Source organism: Rana temporaria, chromosome 1 (assembly GCF_905171775.1).
Source record: "Rana temporaria chromosome 1, aRanTem1.1, whole genome shotgun sequence".
Lineage (NCBI taxonomy): Eukaryota > Metazoa > Chordata > Amphibia > Anura > Ranidae > Rana > Rana temporaria.
This window is the reverse complement of record NC_053489.1, coordinates 12,693,439-12,707,321: the sequence shown is the minus strand read 5'-3', so window position 1 is coordinate 12,707,321 and position 13,883 is coordinate 12,693,439. Positions and strand designations below refer to the sequence as shown.

At 46.6% G+C, this 13,883-nt stretch overlaps 1 protein-coding gene across 1 annotated transcript in view; it reads left to right on the top strand.

Moving 5' to 3' along the window:
- The first annotated feature begins 6,717 nt into the window (after nucleotides 1–6,717).
- Nucleotides 6,718–13,883, top strand: part of LOC120935444 (vomeronasal type-2 receptor 26-like) — a 57,664-nt gene continuing 50,498 nt past the window's right edge. The window contains exon 1 of the mRNA XM_040347732.1: nucleotides 6,718–6,956. Within this exon, the coding sequence (XP_040203666.1) occupies nucleotides 6,718–6,956 (239 nt within the window). The remainder of the gene's footprint in view (nucleotides 6,957–13,883) is intronic.

Sequence of the window (13,883 nt, the reverse complement as noted above, 5' to 3'; positions counted from 1 at the left end):
AACTTAGCAGGCAAGTAATTTGTGAATACAGTACCTGCCTAGCTAACTTACGGCTGCGTAGTGTAAATATGATACGCTACGCCGCCGCAAAGATGCGGCAATGTACCTGAATCTAGCTAAATGAGTCATTTTTGACTCCAACATGACAATGGATGCTCAAATTGGGTCAGTAGTCAGCAGGTCTCACCATCTCCTGCGTCTACTAAGAAGACTTGTGCCCTTCATTCCAAAAAAAGACACCGCAGTAGTAGTAGGAACACTAATAAACTCCAAGCTCGATTATGCTAACTCCCTGTACTTAGGTCTCCCAAAATACCAGATTGCCCATCTGCAAGTCGTCCAGAACACGGCAGCGCAACTGGTAACAGGCAAAAAACCCTGGGAATCAATTTCCCCCACCCTGAGGTCCCTTCACTGGCTGCCCGTTAAAGGCCGAATCACATTCAAGGCCCTCTCCCTGACGCACAAGTGTGTACAAGGCATCGCCCCCCAATATCTATTGTGGGAAAATAAAATACCACAACCCCAATCGCATTCTCTGATCAGCCAACCAAAATCTACTACAAATCTCCAAGTCGCGCTACAAGAGCAAAGAAGAACGAAGATTTGCAGTCCAAGGACCTCGACTGTGGAACTCATTACCAACTCATTTACGAACGGAAGAGAATCACCAGGCCTTCAGAAAAAAACTCAAGACCCACCTTTTCTGAAGACTAAATAGAAGGAAAATGGATGCCAAGCACCTTGAGGCGATTCAGTTTGCATTTGTAGTGTGTGGCAGCAGGCAGGTTAAATTCCCTGGTTGCATCCAGGATGCAGTGTATATATCCCCTAGGTTCAGGCTTTATGCCAGTTTATACCTCTAGGGGAGTGTTGGGAGTCCTGCTGGAAGAATTGATGGGCCCAGCTGAATTAGGTGAGCTCATTAGGTCCTCTACAAAAACTCCCAGCATGCTGAGAGATATGCTCCAACCTGGAACCAGATCTGTGTGATTAGTCTGGGGAGTGTGATCTCTGTGCGGTAGAATACTACCTGCTAGGTCTGCACTTTGACCTAGTGACAGATCACGCACCCCTAAAGTGGATGGCCCAGAACAAGGAGACAAACAGAAGGGTAAACAGATGGTTTCTGGCCCTACAGAAATTTAACTTTACTGTGAAACATCGTCCTGGCATCCAAATGGGGAATGTAGATGCATTGTCGTGGGTACATGCATGCCTAAATGCTGGTGTTCCAACCCCAAGGTTGAAACAAGGGGGGGGGGGGTATGTGGCAGCAGGCAGGTTAAATTCCCTGGTTGCATCCAGGATGCAATGTATATATCACCTGGGTTCAGGCTTTATGCCAGTTTATACCTCTAGGGGGAGGACTGGGAAGACTTGATGAGCCCAGCTGTATCAGGTGGGCTCATTAGGTCCTCTACAAAAACTCCCAGCATGCAGAGAGATATGCTCCAACCTGGAACCAGATCTGTGTGATTAGTCTGGGGAGTGTGATCTCTGTGCGGTAAGGCCAAGCCTGTGTTGCTATTGCTAAGAGATTTAAACAACAGGGAGTCAGGGACTGGGGCAGCACAAGGCTGTACCCAGTTGTTAGTTAGGGACACCAATGTTTGTAGCAAGCAGGTCAAGTTGACCAGGATTTATTTTTGTATTTCTTTTGTTTTCTGTCATATTTTTATTTGTATTTAGTTCAAATAAAACCACACCTTTTTGTTTTCCTCCTACCACTGTCTGCTGTGCCTAGTGTTTTTTGTGTGTGCTGAACCCTTCCAGGGGGTCACACACACCCGCTGCCGGGCTAACCCCTCACAGTGTGTAATATATTCATATACTTTTTGTCAGTGTAGGGCAGTGTTTCTCAATTCCAGTCCTCAGGCCCCCCCAACAGGTCAGGTTTTCAGGATTTCCCTCAGATGAAAAGGCTGTGGTGATTACTAAGGCAGTGAAACTGATCAAATCACCTGTGCAAAATAATGGAAATCCTGAAAACCTGACCTGTTGGGGGGGCCTGAGGACTGGAATTGAGAAACACTGGTGTAGGGACAGGTTGGTGTTTGGAGCAGGGACATACTATAGTGACACAAATCGTTACCTAACAGGTCCACAAAAGTCCTTTCAAGCACTGGTATAGGTGTACTAAGGATGCACCATGTTTATGACCACTACTTGGCCTGTGGACAGAATCTGCTCTCCCACTTATAGATGTACAGAACCTTCTGCCTCCCCCTGTGGGCCTGACAGACAAAATGGGTCCATTAGCACAGAATGAGTCTCTGGTTGCAACAGAAGATCATCCAGATAACCTATCATGGCAATCCCCCAAAGTCCCAGCAATGTCAGAACCAGAGCAAGAGGCGCGTCACAATGTGTTAATGCACGTTCCTAACCACAAAGCACATGAAGCGCTGATGCCTGGTACAGATAGGAACACCCACGTACATACTATTGATGTCTAAGAAAGCCAAGAAATCGCCCTGGTGGATTCCATCTCAAACTTCTGCATCCTCACAAAACAATTCAGGGTCTAGGGCCCATAACTGGACAAACCATAAACAGGTTGAAAGAAAACTCACAAAATCCTCTATATTTGGGACCAGAGCAAACATTCCCCGGAGCAGCAGGTTCTGCTGAGATGAAAAATGTAAGGGAAGAAGTCTTCTGGTGGGCAAAAAACAACATTCTTTTTCTGTAGAGGGACCCAATCAAAAGAGACCAGGGAGGTCCACGGGTCAGTGAACCAACTAAGATGATCTTCCACCCTGAAACGGGTGGGGGAATGCCTTCATGCTGAGGAGGACTTGTTTGTGGGCCTAGCAGGCTTGTGTTGTGAGACCAGTACCACATCATACTACATGAGGCAGCCTAAAGGGCTTGGGCCCTTGGTCAAGGAACCAAGGGAACAAAAACCACTTGTGTGGCAGAGAAAAAAGGACTGTGCTGTGGCATTGTCCTATCCCCTCTTTAGACTGCAGGAGAAGAGTACACTTACCCTCATAAGACACTAGATGATGTCCACCCGGGTAGCACCAAGTAGGTGTTTCACCTGGCAGAGTAAGGATGTCAGAGCCATTACGGACATCTGGTCCATAGTCAACGCTTGAACCAAAGAACTTCCCAAAGTACTTTTTCTGAGATGGAGAGCTTGAAGATCAGGGAGGCCACATCCAAGGACACATCACTCATGAACTTGAGGCCCTGGACCAATTAGTCTAAAAGTTCCACCCAGACCTTAGCATAAGAGCTTTGCCCATTCCGGAAGTGTCCAGGGCCATGGCTAAAAAAAGTCTGCAGTACTGAGCCAGCACTAATAAACATAGTGTTGGTGACCGATTTTGCCTGCCAGTCCACAGGATTCTTGAAGGAAGGAGACTCATGGCTAGTAGTTATGCCTGCCATCTTATCTTTGGTGTTTTTCCCTTTCCTATGGTCCAGGAAACGTTACTGTTTGATGATACGTTGCCTTTGGTGCTCATAAGTGTTTTATCCTACTAAGGTTTTTCCCTACTTTGCTTAAATTGATAAAAAAAATGTACATGGCATTGGACATTTGTGGCATTCCTTTGTGGTTCCAAAGCATTTTTTTGGTACACTACCCTGTTGAGGTGGCCCTTTTGAATGGACCTCTCCTCCTGTTGTGGACCTTATGATCCCTAGGTTAAACAGGGTGAACAATGATACCGGTGAAAGAGTCTCCTTCCTTCAAGGATCCTGTCAACTGGCAGGCAAAATCGGTCACCAACACTATGTTTATTATGCATGCATTAGCGGACGGCCCAAAAGTGTGGTGCACATTCCAGGGAAGGGGGCGCACACCTCATGTACCGCTACAAAAATTGTGAAAAACCCCAGCAACTCTATTGATGCAGGAAGTCCTGCACCATAACCCATCTAGCCTATGGTCCAACATACCACCAGGGAAGGGGAGCCCACGTGTCAGCAGAGCTTTTCAGGATCAGTAGACCTCTACTGGCAAGAACCAGGAGGCTGTCATGGAACACAGGCAGGACTACAAGGTAGATGAGTCCTCAGTAAAAGCAAGACAACACACAACTGCACTGCATCCCCCAAGTTACACACCAGGCCTGTCCCAAAACGAAAAAGGCCCGGCTGCCAAGCTCAGATGTATCAGGCATGTCCTGCACTCAGAAAAACTGCACACCTTACGGAGAGAGAGGAGACATGGAGGCCGACAACTCGAGCCTAGAGGGGAGGAGGGGGTCTGGCAGGGATAACCATCCCAGGGAGCTCCCATCACCCACAGTGAATGTGATGAGGAAGTGATCAGCGCATAAATTCCAATAAATAATGACGAAGATAGTAAAAAAGCCAATAGTGTAGAACAAGGTGAGTGATATGTGACAATATTGTGCAATAAATGCTAATACCGTAGTCCCAAGGTGCAAACACAAGTAAAACAGAAAATGACAAAATAAGTAATGAGTGTCCTTGTGTAATCCAAGTGTTAAAAAACTTCACAGTCTTCTTGCGTAACTCTTCTAGGTGCTGTGCTCACAGAGCGCTTACCTTAAGGCAGGTATATGAAGGCTTGTATGGGTATGGGTAGGTCCAGGGATGGTTCCTCCGCATTAGTTCCCAGCTGTTGTCCATCACCAGGGGTGCAGTTGGCCTCACAGGATCTCTCCTCCGTATGAGCCCCAGTATGAATCAAAGAGACACTCCATCGTGAAGTCCATCAAGGGATTTTACTAAATAAAAATGTAGAAACTTATATAAAAGTAAAAGAAAAGCAGCAATGACAGCGGCGTTCAAACTCTTCCTGTTTCCTGGTCCATCAGATCCTTACCGGTTACGCCACATCACGTGGCTTCATCAGAGGTCTCCAGCCTGCCGCCCAACCCAGCTGTTGATTGAAGACTTCCACAGGAGAAAAAAAAAAAGGAAAAAAGTTATGGAACCACAGATCCCAACAGAGAACTAGGTCCTTCCTCATGAAACACTAGGCAGAGATAAATGTCTATAGCAGAGAAGGAGTGTATACCAGGTAGGACTGCCCATAGGCAGTGCCGTGTTCTTTTTTCTGCCTGGTGTCCTACTCTGGTAGATGGCGCTATAAACCCTATGGTCAAGAATAAGAAGAACCTGTGGGCTAGATTCACATAGATTAGCGGATCTTAAGATCCGCTAATCTATGTGATTTACGATCCGCCGGTGCAATTTTGCAAGGCTAGTGCAGTATTCACAAAGCACTTACCTCGAAACTTGCACCAGCGGATCGTAACTCCCCCGGAGGAATTCAAATTCCGCGGCTAGGGGGAGTGTACAATTTAAATCACGCGCGTTCCCGCGCCGATTTAACTGCGCATGCGCCGTCGGGGAAATTTCCCAGTGCGCATGCTCCAAATTGTTTTTGGCAGCAAGGTAAATTGCGGCCATCCGTATTCCAGACCGACTTACAAATTTGAAATTTGAAACTCGGCGCAGGAACGACGGCCATACTTAACATTAGCTACCCCTCATATAGCAGGGGTAACTATCCGCCAGAAAAAGCCGAACGCAAACAACGTAAAAAAAAAGCGGCGGGCGTTCGTTTCTGAATTGGCGGTTCTCCTCATTTGCATATCCGACGTGTAAAAGACCAAGGCGACACCTAGCGGCCGGCGGGAGATTGTAGCCTAAGATCCGACGGTGTAAGTCACTTACACCAGTCGGATCTAAGGGAGATCTATGCGGAACTGGTTCTTATGAATCAGTCGCATAGATCCGACCGTTGGATCTCAGAGATACGACGGCGGATCAGGAGATCCGCCGTCGTATCTCTTGATGAATCTGGCCCTGAGTCCGTAAAATGAATGTAAGAGAAATTGGAGTTAACCTTTAACGCTGTATACATGCTGTGGCCAGTCGTGTATTTAAGTTTTGTGCTGCCCTAGGCCTGACTAAACTCGTGCACCACCTAATTTAAATATAACCCACCCCTTCCTGTCAAGGCCACACCCCTTTCTGTTTAAGACCCTCTCCTCTCGTCCGAGGCCGAGGCTGGGGATGAGAAGGCATCCGTGATAGGCTGAACACTAAACAGAGGCTCTGCTGGGAAAATTAGTGTTCCGCCTATCACGGAACAGTCAGAGGAGGAGGCGTGCTTTTTTAATAATGGATGGCCGACGGCTGCTGACACCGGTACATGTAATTGCGGTAACGCCGCCCAAGTAATGGGAACGGCGTTACCGTGAGGGGAAGAGTAATCTGGTAGATTACTCGTTACCCTCAAAAGAGGCTGCGTTAGGTAACGGAGTTTATTTTAACGCCGTTACTTACAACACTGATTATGGGCCGTGACACGCCACTCGAATTTGGCTCGAATGGCCCATAACGTTCGTTATTTGACGAACGGTCAAAACATACGATGTTCGAGTCGAAGCTCATCCCTAATCACCACCTGTAAAACGCTTTATAGCGGCAGTATAGTTAAATGTACGAATCAGCCCTAGATTTTGAGTCCATTCCCTTCTGTGTAACACATTCTCAGATATCTGATAACGTTGGTAGGACAAGAACTGGTTAAGCCTTCAGCCCGAAACATCCAGAGAATTGATGATATTATTTTGCAGTTATGAATAACGATTTTATTTTACATGTTGAGAATCACGTCATTGGAAGAATTTTCATCTGACTTTTCTAAATTCATCTCGGATCTTGTATATAAAGTGCTGGAGATGATCCCTCCAGTGCAGAGGACGCACACAGCTGTCGGTGATGTCCTCTGTCATGGACGGATTTCTGGTCCCCGTTGTCCTCTATGGCCTTGTCTCCATCCTACAAGGACAATCTCATCCATCTAGAGATAAGAAGATGACTATGTGTCACCTCATTTCTCAAAGCCCTGTGTTTGAATACAAGTATTACCAGAGAGGAGATGTGATGATCGGAGGGCTGGTCACTGTACACACAACCGCTACTACTACGAGATCGAAAAACATTGCATTTTACAATAGGTATATATGCGACGAGTAAGTACATTACCGTTATTGTATTGCGTTTATAAAGACACCCCGATATTTCAGATCGGAGAAGCGCTGTGTCATTGGGGTAGATTCAGGTACGTGCGCTTCTTCTTACGGCGGCGCAGCGTATCGTATTTGCGCTACGCCGCCGTAACTTACAGGAGCAAGTACAGAATTCACAAAGCACTTGCTCCGTAAGTAGCGGCGGCGTAGCGTAAATAGGGCCGGCGTAAGCGCGCGTAATTCAAATGTGGAAGGATGTTCGTGTTTCATGTAAATGTATGATGACCTGACGTGATTGACGTTTTGTACGGCCGTAAATGCTACGTGAATCTACCCCATTGTTATTATCATCAATACATTGCAGCACTGCAGTCCTTTCATTACCTCCTTATCTCTGTCTGCATGGAGTGTGTATGATCTCTCTGCCTCTGTATGCATGGAGTGTGTATGATCTCTGTATACATTTCTTCTACTTTTTCAGTATATAGGATATCCTAGAGAACCTCTCGGTTAGACAAAGTGGAATTTATCGGCACAACATGAGTCAACTTGGGTATAGTGGCCCGGATTCAGATACATTTATCTTTCAGCGGGCGTAGCGTATCTCAGATACACTACGCCACTGTAACTTAGGGAGCAAGTTCTGTATTCAGAAAGAACTTGCGCCCTAAGTTATGGCGGCCTAGTGTAAATGTGTCGGCGTAAGCCCACCTAATCAAATTTGGCTAGTAGTGGGCGTGTTTTATGTAAAACTATCATGATCCCACGTAATTGACGCTGTTTTCAAACGGCGCATGCGCCGTCCGTGAACGTTTCCAAGTGCGCATGCTCCAAATTACGCCGCAAACTGTCAATGCTTTCGACGTGAACGTAACTTACGTACAGCCCTATTCGCGAAAGACTTACGCAAATGATGTAAAATACGACGCTGTTCTTACGTTTCCGACGTCCATACTTAACCACTTGCTTACTGGGCACATAAACCCCCTTCGTTCCCAGGCGAAATCTCAGCGTCCGGCACTGCGTCGCTTTAACTGACAATTGCGCGGTCGTGCGACGTGGCTCCCAAACAAAATTGGCGTCATTTTTTCCCCACAAATAGAGCTTTCTTTTGGTGGTATTTGATCACCTCTGCGGTTTTTATTTTTTGCGCTATAAACAAAAAAAGAGCAACAATTTAAAAAAAATATATTTTTTTTTTACTTGTTGCTATAATAAATATCCCAATTTTTTTTTTAAAAACTATTTTTTTTCTCAGTTAAGGCCGATACGTATTCGACGTATTTTTGTAAAAAAAAAAAAAAAAAATCGCAATAAGCGACTGGTTTGCGCAAAAGTTATAGCGCCTACAAAATGGGGAACAGAATTATGATTTTTTTTATTATTTTTTTTTTTTACTAGTAATGGCGGCGATCTGCGATTTTTATTGGGACTGGGATATTGCGGCGGACGTATCGGACACTTTTGACACAAATTTGGCGCCATTCACATTTATACAGCGATCAGTGCTATAAAAATGCACGAATCACTGTATAAATGTGACTGGCAGTGAAGGGGTTAACACTAGGGGGTGAGGAAGGGGTTAACTGTGTAGCCTGGGTGTGTTCTAACTGTGTGGGGGGGGGGGGGGTGACTGAGGGAGGTGACCGATGCTGTGTCCCTATGTACAAGAGACACAGATCGGTCTCCTCTCCTCTGACAGCACGTGGAGCTCTGTGTTTACACACAGAGCTCCACGTCCCTGCTGTCACCTGCCGTGTCACCGACGATCGCGTGTACCCGGCGGACATCGCCGCCGCCAGGTACACGCATCGGGTCTTCGGCGATGCGTCGGGACAGTTTTTACCCGCCGCGCGCCACCCAGTGGCGCGCGCGGGTAATGCACATAAAAGGCCGTTTTTAAACGGCCACTTGGCACTTGAGAGCCGCGCTGCGGACGTATTTCGTCTATAGCGCGGATCTCAAGTGGTTAACATGGCTTACCCCTGCTTTATGAGGGGTAACTTTACGCCGGAAAAATCCTTAAGTAAACGACGTAAAAAAATACGCCGGGCGGACGTACGTTTCTCAATCGGCGTATCTACCTAATTTACATATTCTACGCGTAAATATACAGAAGCGCCACCTAGCGTCCAGCGTAAATATGCAACTAAGATACGACGGCGTAAGAGATTTACGCCGGTCGGATCTTAGGGAAATCTATGCGTAACTGATTCAATGAATCAGGCGCATGGATACGACCTCCCGCACTCAGAGATACGACAGTGTATCAGGAGATACGCCGTCGTAACTCGTCTCTGAATCCGGGCCAGTAAAACCATACATTTTATTTATCCATAATTTAAAAAAATATCATTAAAAATCAAAGACAACACCCTCCATTATATAATAATAATAATAATAATAATAATAATAATAATATGTAATGGAGGGCGTTGTCTTTGATTTTTAATAATATTTTTCACAATTATAGATAAATAAAATGTATGGTTTTACTATACCCAAGTTGCCTCATGTTGTGCCGATAAAGTCCACTATGTCTAACCAAGAGGTTCTCTAGGATATCTTTGTATATGGAATTGGATTTGAAGGTCCATCAAAATTTCCTGATTTTTCTGGTTTACCACTTCACCCAGAAATACACTGAGGCCCCGTACACACGAGGGGACATGTCCGATGAAAACGGTCCGCGGACTGTTTTCATCGGACATGTCCGCTCGGAGATTTCTGTCTGATGGTTGTACACACCATCAAACAGAAATCCGGGCGGACAGGATACGTGGTTACGTGGCCGCGCCGTCGCCGCGACGATGGCGCGGCGATGTGTGCGACCCTGGAATGCTTCAACCTATGCGTCGAATCACTTTGACGCATGCGAGGGCTTTCGGCCGAGCGGACATATCCGGTGAGTCGTACAGACGACCGAACATGTCCGACGGACAGGCTTCCAGCGGACATGTTTCTTAGCATGCTAAGAAACATTTGTCCGCTGGAAACCTGTCCGATCCGCCGGACAATTGTCCGGTCGGCCGTACACACGACCAAACATGTCCGCGGAAACTGGTCCGCCGGACCAGTTTCAGCAGACATGTTCGGTCGTGTGTACGAGGCTTAAGGCCCCTTTCACATGTCCGCTCCGCTCGTCCACTTATTATAAGTCCGTTTACGGACTTGTAATGTATCACTATGGGAATCGCGTCCGTTAGCGGATGGAGCATCCGCTAACGTCCGCGACCATCCGCGTCTGTCGGGATCCGCTTTTGCGGACGGAAGAAAACCCTATTTTTCTTCCGTCCGGCGGAACGGATCGGATGCAGACGGACATACGGTCCATCTGCATCCGATTCCCCATAGGGGAGAGCGGAGCGGAGCAGAGACAGGGCGGTCTCTGCACAGTGTGCGGGGACCGCCCTATCCGCCGACAGCTCAGCGGGGATGACGGATGATCCCCGCTGAGCTTTTGCGGACACACGGAGTGGACACAAAAACGGTCCGCTCCGTGTGAAAGGACCCTAACAGGTGTAATTGCTTCCACTTGAAGTATACCCCAACAATGAATTCTCTGATTTGCCCCGTTTTGTTAAATAGCCCATTGAGAGCGTTTTATTATATCTGATTTATAAGTGCAAAGAAAATATATATACAATAAATACATATATATTACAGTTGATGTTGTCAGACATTTACACTATATTACCCAAAATATTGGGCACTTGCCTTTACATGCACATGGACTTTAACCACTTAAGGGCCCCTTCACGCCGATATATGTCGGCAGAATGGCACGGCTGGGCACAATCACGTAACTGTACGTGTCTCTTAAGCCCAGCCGTGGGGTTACAAGCGCGCCGGCCCGGTCCAAAGCTCCGTGACCACGCCCGTGGGACCTGCGGACCCGATCGCCGCCGGTGTCCCGCGATCGGTCACTGGAGCTGAAGAACGGGGAGAGGTGTGTGCAAACACAGCTTCCCCCGTTCTTCACTGTGGCAGTGTCAGTGATCGTCTGTTCCCTGATATGACATCAATGATGTCACACGTCCAGCCCTGCCCCCCTACAGTTAGAAACACATATGAGGTCACACTTAACCCCTTCAGCGCCCCCTTGTAGTAAACTCCTAAACTGCAATTGTCATTTTCACAGTAATCTGTGCATTTTTATAGCACTTTTTGCTGTGAAAATTACAATGGTCCCAAAAATGAGTGAAAATTGTCCAAAGTGTCCGCCATAATGTCGCAGTCACGAAAAAAATCCCTGATCGCCACCATTAGTAGTAAAAAAAAAAAAAAATATTAATAAAAAATGCAATAAAACTATCTCCTATTTTGTAAACGCTATAAATTTTGCACAAACCAATCGATAAATGCTTATTGCGTTTTTTTTTTACCAAAAATATGTAGAAGAATACGTATCGGCCTAAACTGAGGAAAAAAAAAAGTTTTTTTATATATTTTTGGGGGATATTTATTATAGCAAAAAGTAAGAAATATTGAATTTTTTTCAAAATTGTCGCTCTATTTTTGTTTATAGCGCAAAAAAAAAAAAAAAAAAACGCAGAGGTGATCAAATACCACCAAAAGAAAACTATTTGTGGGAAAAAAAGGACGCCAATTTTGTTTGGGAGCCACGTCGCACGACTGCGCAATTGTCAGTTAAAGCGACGCAGTGCCGAATCGCAAAAAGTGGCCTGGTCTTTGACCAGCAAAATGGTCCGGGGGTTAAGTGGTTAATTACACAGGTTCTGAGGCTGATTTGATGCAGATAAGGCACCAAGTGAGTTTAATTACAATCTTAATCAGCCACAGAACCTGTGTAATTAATGTGTGTCCTGAATTACAGTGATGATGTGGCAACCCTAGCCATCTCCAAACTGTTCCCACAAGGTTGAAAGCATGAAATTGTCCAAAATGTCTTGGTATGCTGACACCTTAAAGGTTCCCTTCACTAGAACTAAAGGGCCAAGCCCAACCCCTGAAAAACAACACCACACCCTTCCACCAAATAACATGGACCAGTGCACAAAACAAGGTCCACAAAGACATGGATGAGCAAGTTTGGGGGAAGGAACTTGACTGGCCTGCACAGAGTCCTGACCTCAACCCGATAGAACACCTTTGGGATGAATTAGAGTGGAGACTGTGAGCCAGGCCTTCTTGTCCAACATCAGTGCCTGACCTCACAAATGCCCTTCTGGAAGAATGGTCAAACATTCCCATAGACACTTTTCTAAACTATGTGGACGGCCTTCCCAGAAGAGTCGAAGCTGTTATAGCTGGAAAGGGTCAGACTGTGTTAAAAGTCATGTAAAAGTCATGTAAAAGTAAAAAAAATCTATTAGGCCTCGTACACACGACGGGACATGTCCGATGAAAACGGGCCACGGACCGTTTTTATCAGACATGTCCGCTGGCGGATTTTGGTCTGATGGCTGTACACGCCATCAGACCAAATTTCCCGCGGACAGCAAACGCGGTGACGTGGCCGCGCCGTCGCCGCGATGATGACGCGGCGACGTGCGCGACCCTGGAAGGTCAATGCTTCCACGCATGCGTCGAATCACTTTGACGGATGCGAGGGCTTTCGGCCGAGCGGACATGTCCGGTGAGTCGTACAGACGACCGAACATGTCCGACGGACAGGCTTCCAGTGGACATGTTTCTTAGCATGCTAAGAAATTTTTGTCCGCTGGAAACCTGTCCCATCCGCCGGAAAATTGTTCGGTCGGCCGTACACACGACCGAACATGTCCGCGGAAACTGGTCCGCCGGACCAGTTTCAGCGGACATGTTCGGTCATGTGTACGAGGCCTTACACATGCAAAATGTGTGATGCCAGATTACGCTGGCACATAATACAACATACAACTTAATGTAAGGTGTCTGTGATTCTGTGATAGTTAGCCCTTGTAGATCGATCGCCAAATATCATTGCAGCAAGGTAAGAATTACACAGGGAGGAAGCTTAAAGCGGGGGTTCACCCAAATTTTTTTTTTTTACATTAGATTGAGGCTAATTACGGGAAGCAGAATCGGGTGTTTTGTTCAAAATCAATGTAGTACTTACCGTTTTAGAGATAGATGTTCTCCGCCGCTTCCGGGTATGATCTTCGGGACTGGGAGTTCCTATTTGATTGACAGTCTTCCGAGGGTCGCATACAGCGCGTCACGAGTTGCCGAACGTCGGTGCTGCTCTATACGGTGCCTTTGCACCGACGTTCGGCTACTTTCGGGAACTTGTGACGCGCTGTATGCGACCGTCGGAAGGCTGTCAATCAAATAGGAATGCCCAGTCCCGCAGCCCATACCCGGAAGTGGCGGAGAACATCGATCTCTAAAACAGTAAGTACTGCATTGATTTAAAACAAAATACCCGATTCTGCTTCTCATAATTAGCCTCAATCTAATGTTAAAAAAAAATATTTTTTGGGTGAACCTCCACTTTAAAGGGGTTGTAAACACTTGTGTTTTTTAACCTTAAAGCGGAGTTCCACCCAAAAATGGAACTTCCGCTTTTCGGAATCCTCCCCCCCTCCGGTGTTACATTTGGCACCTTTCGGGGGGGGAGCGAATACCTGTGTAATCCAGGTATTTGCTCCCACTTCCGCAGCGACCTATGCTACATCTGGCACCTTCTCCGTCCCCCCGCTGTCATCTGGGAGACACACAGGTTACAGAAGACAGCAGGGACCAGTGGGATCGCGCAGCGTGACTCGCGCAGTAGGGAACCAGAAAGTGAAGCTGTAAGGCTTCACTTCCTGATTCCCTTACCCAAGATGGCAACGGCATCCTATGCAATAAGGTGAAAAAACTTCTGAGGCCCTGTTCACACGATCAGTCCAAACTGATGAAAACGGATTGAAGTTCAGTTTCATCGGCCCAAACCTACCGTGTGTATGGCCCATCAGACTTTTGTCCTTC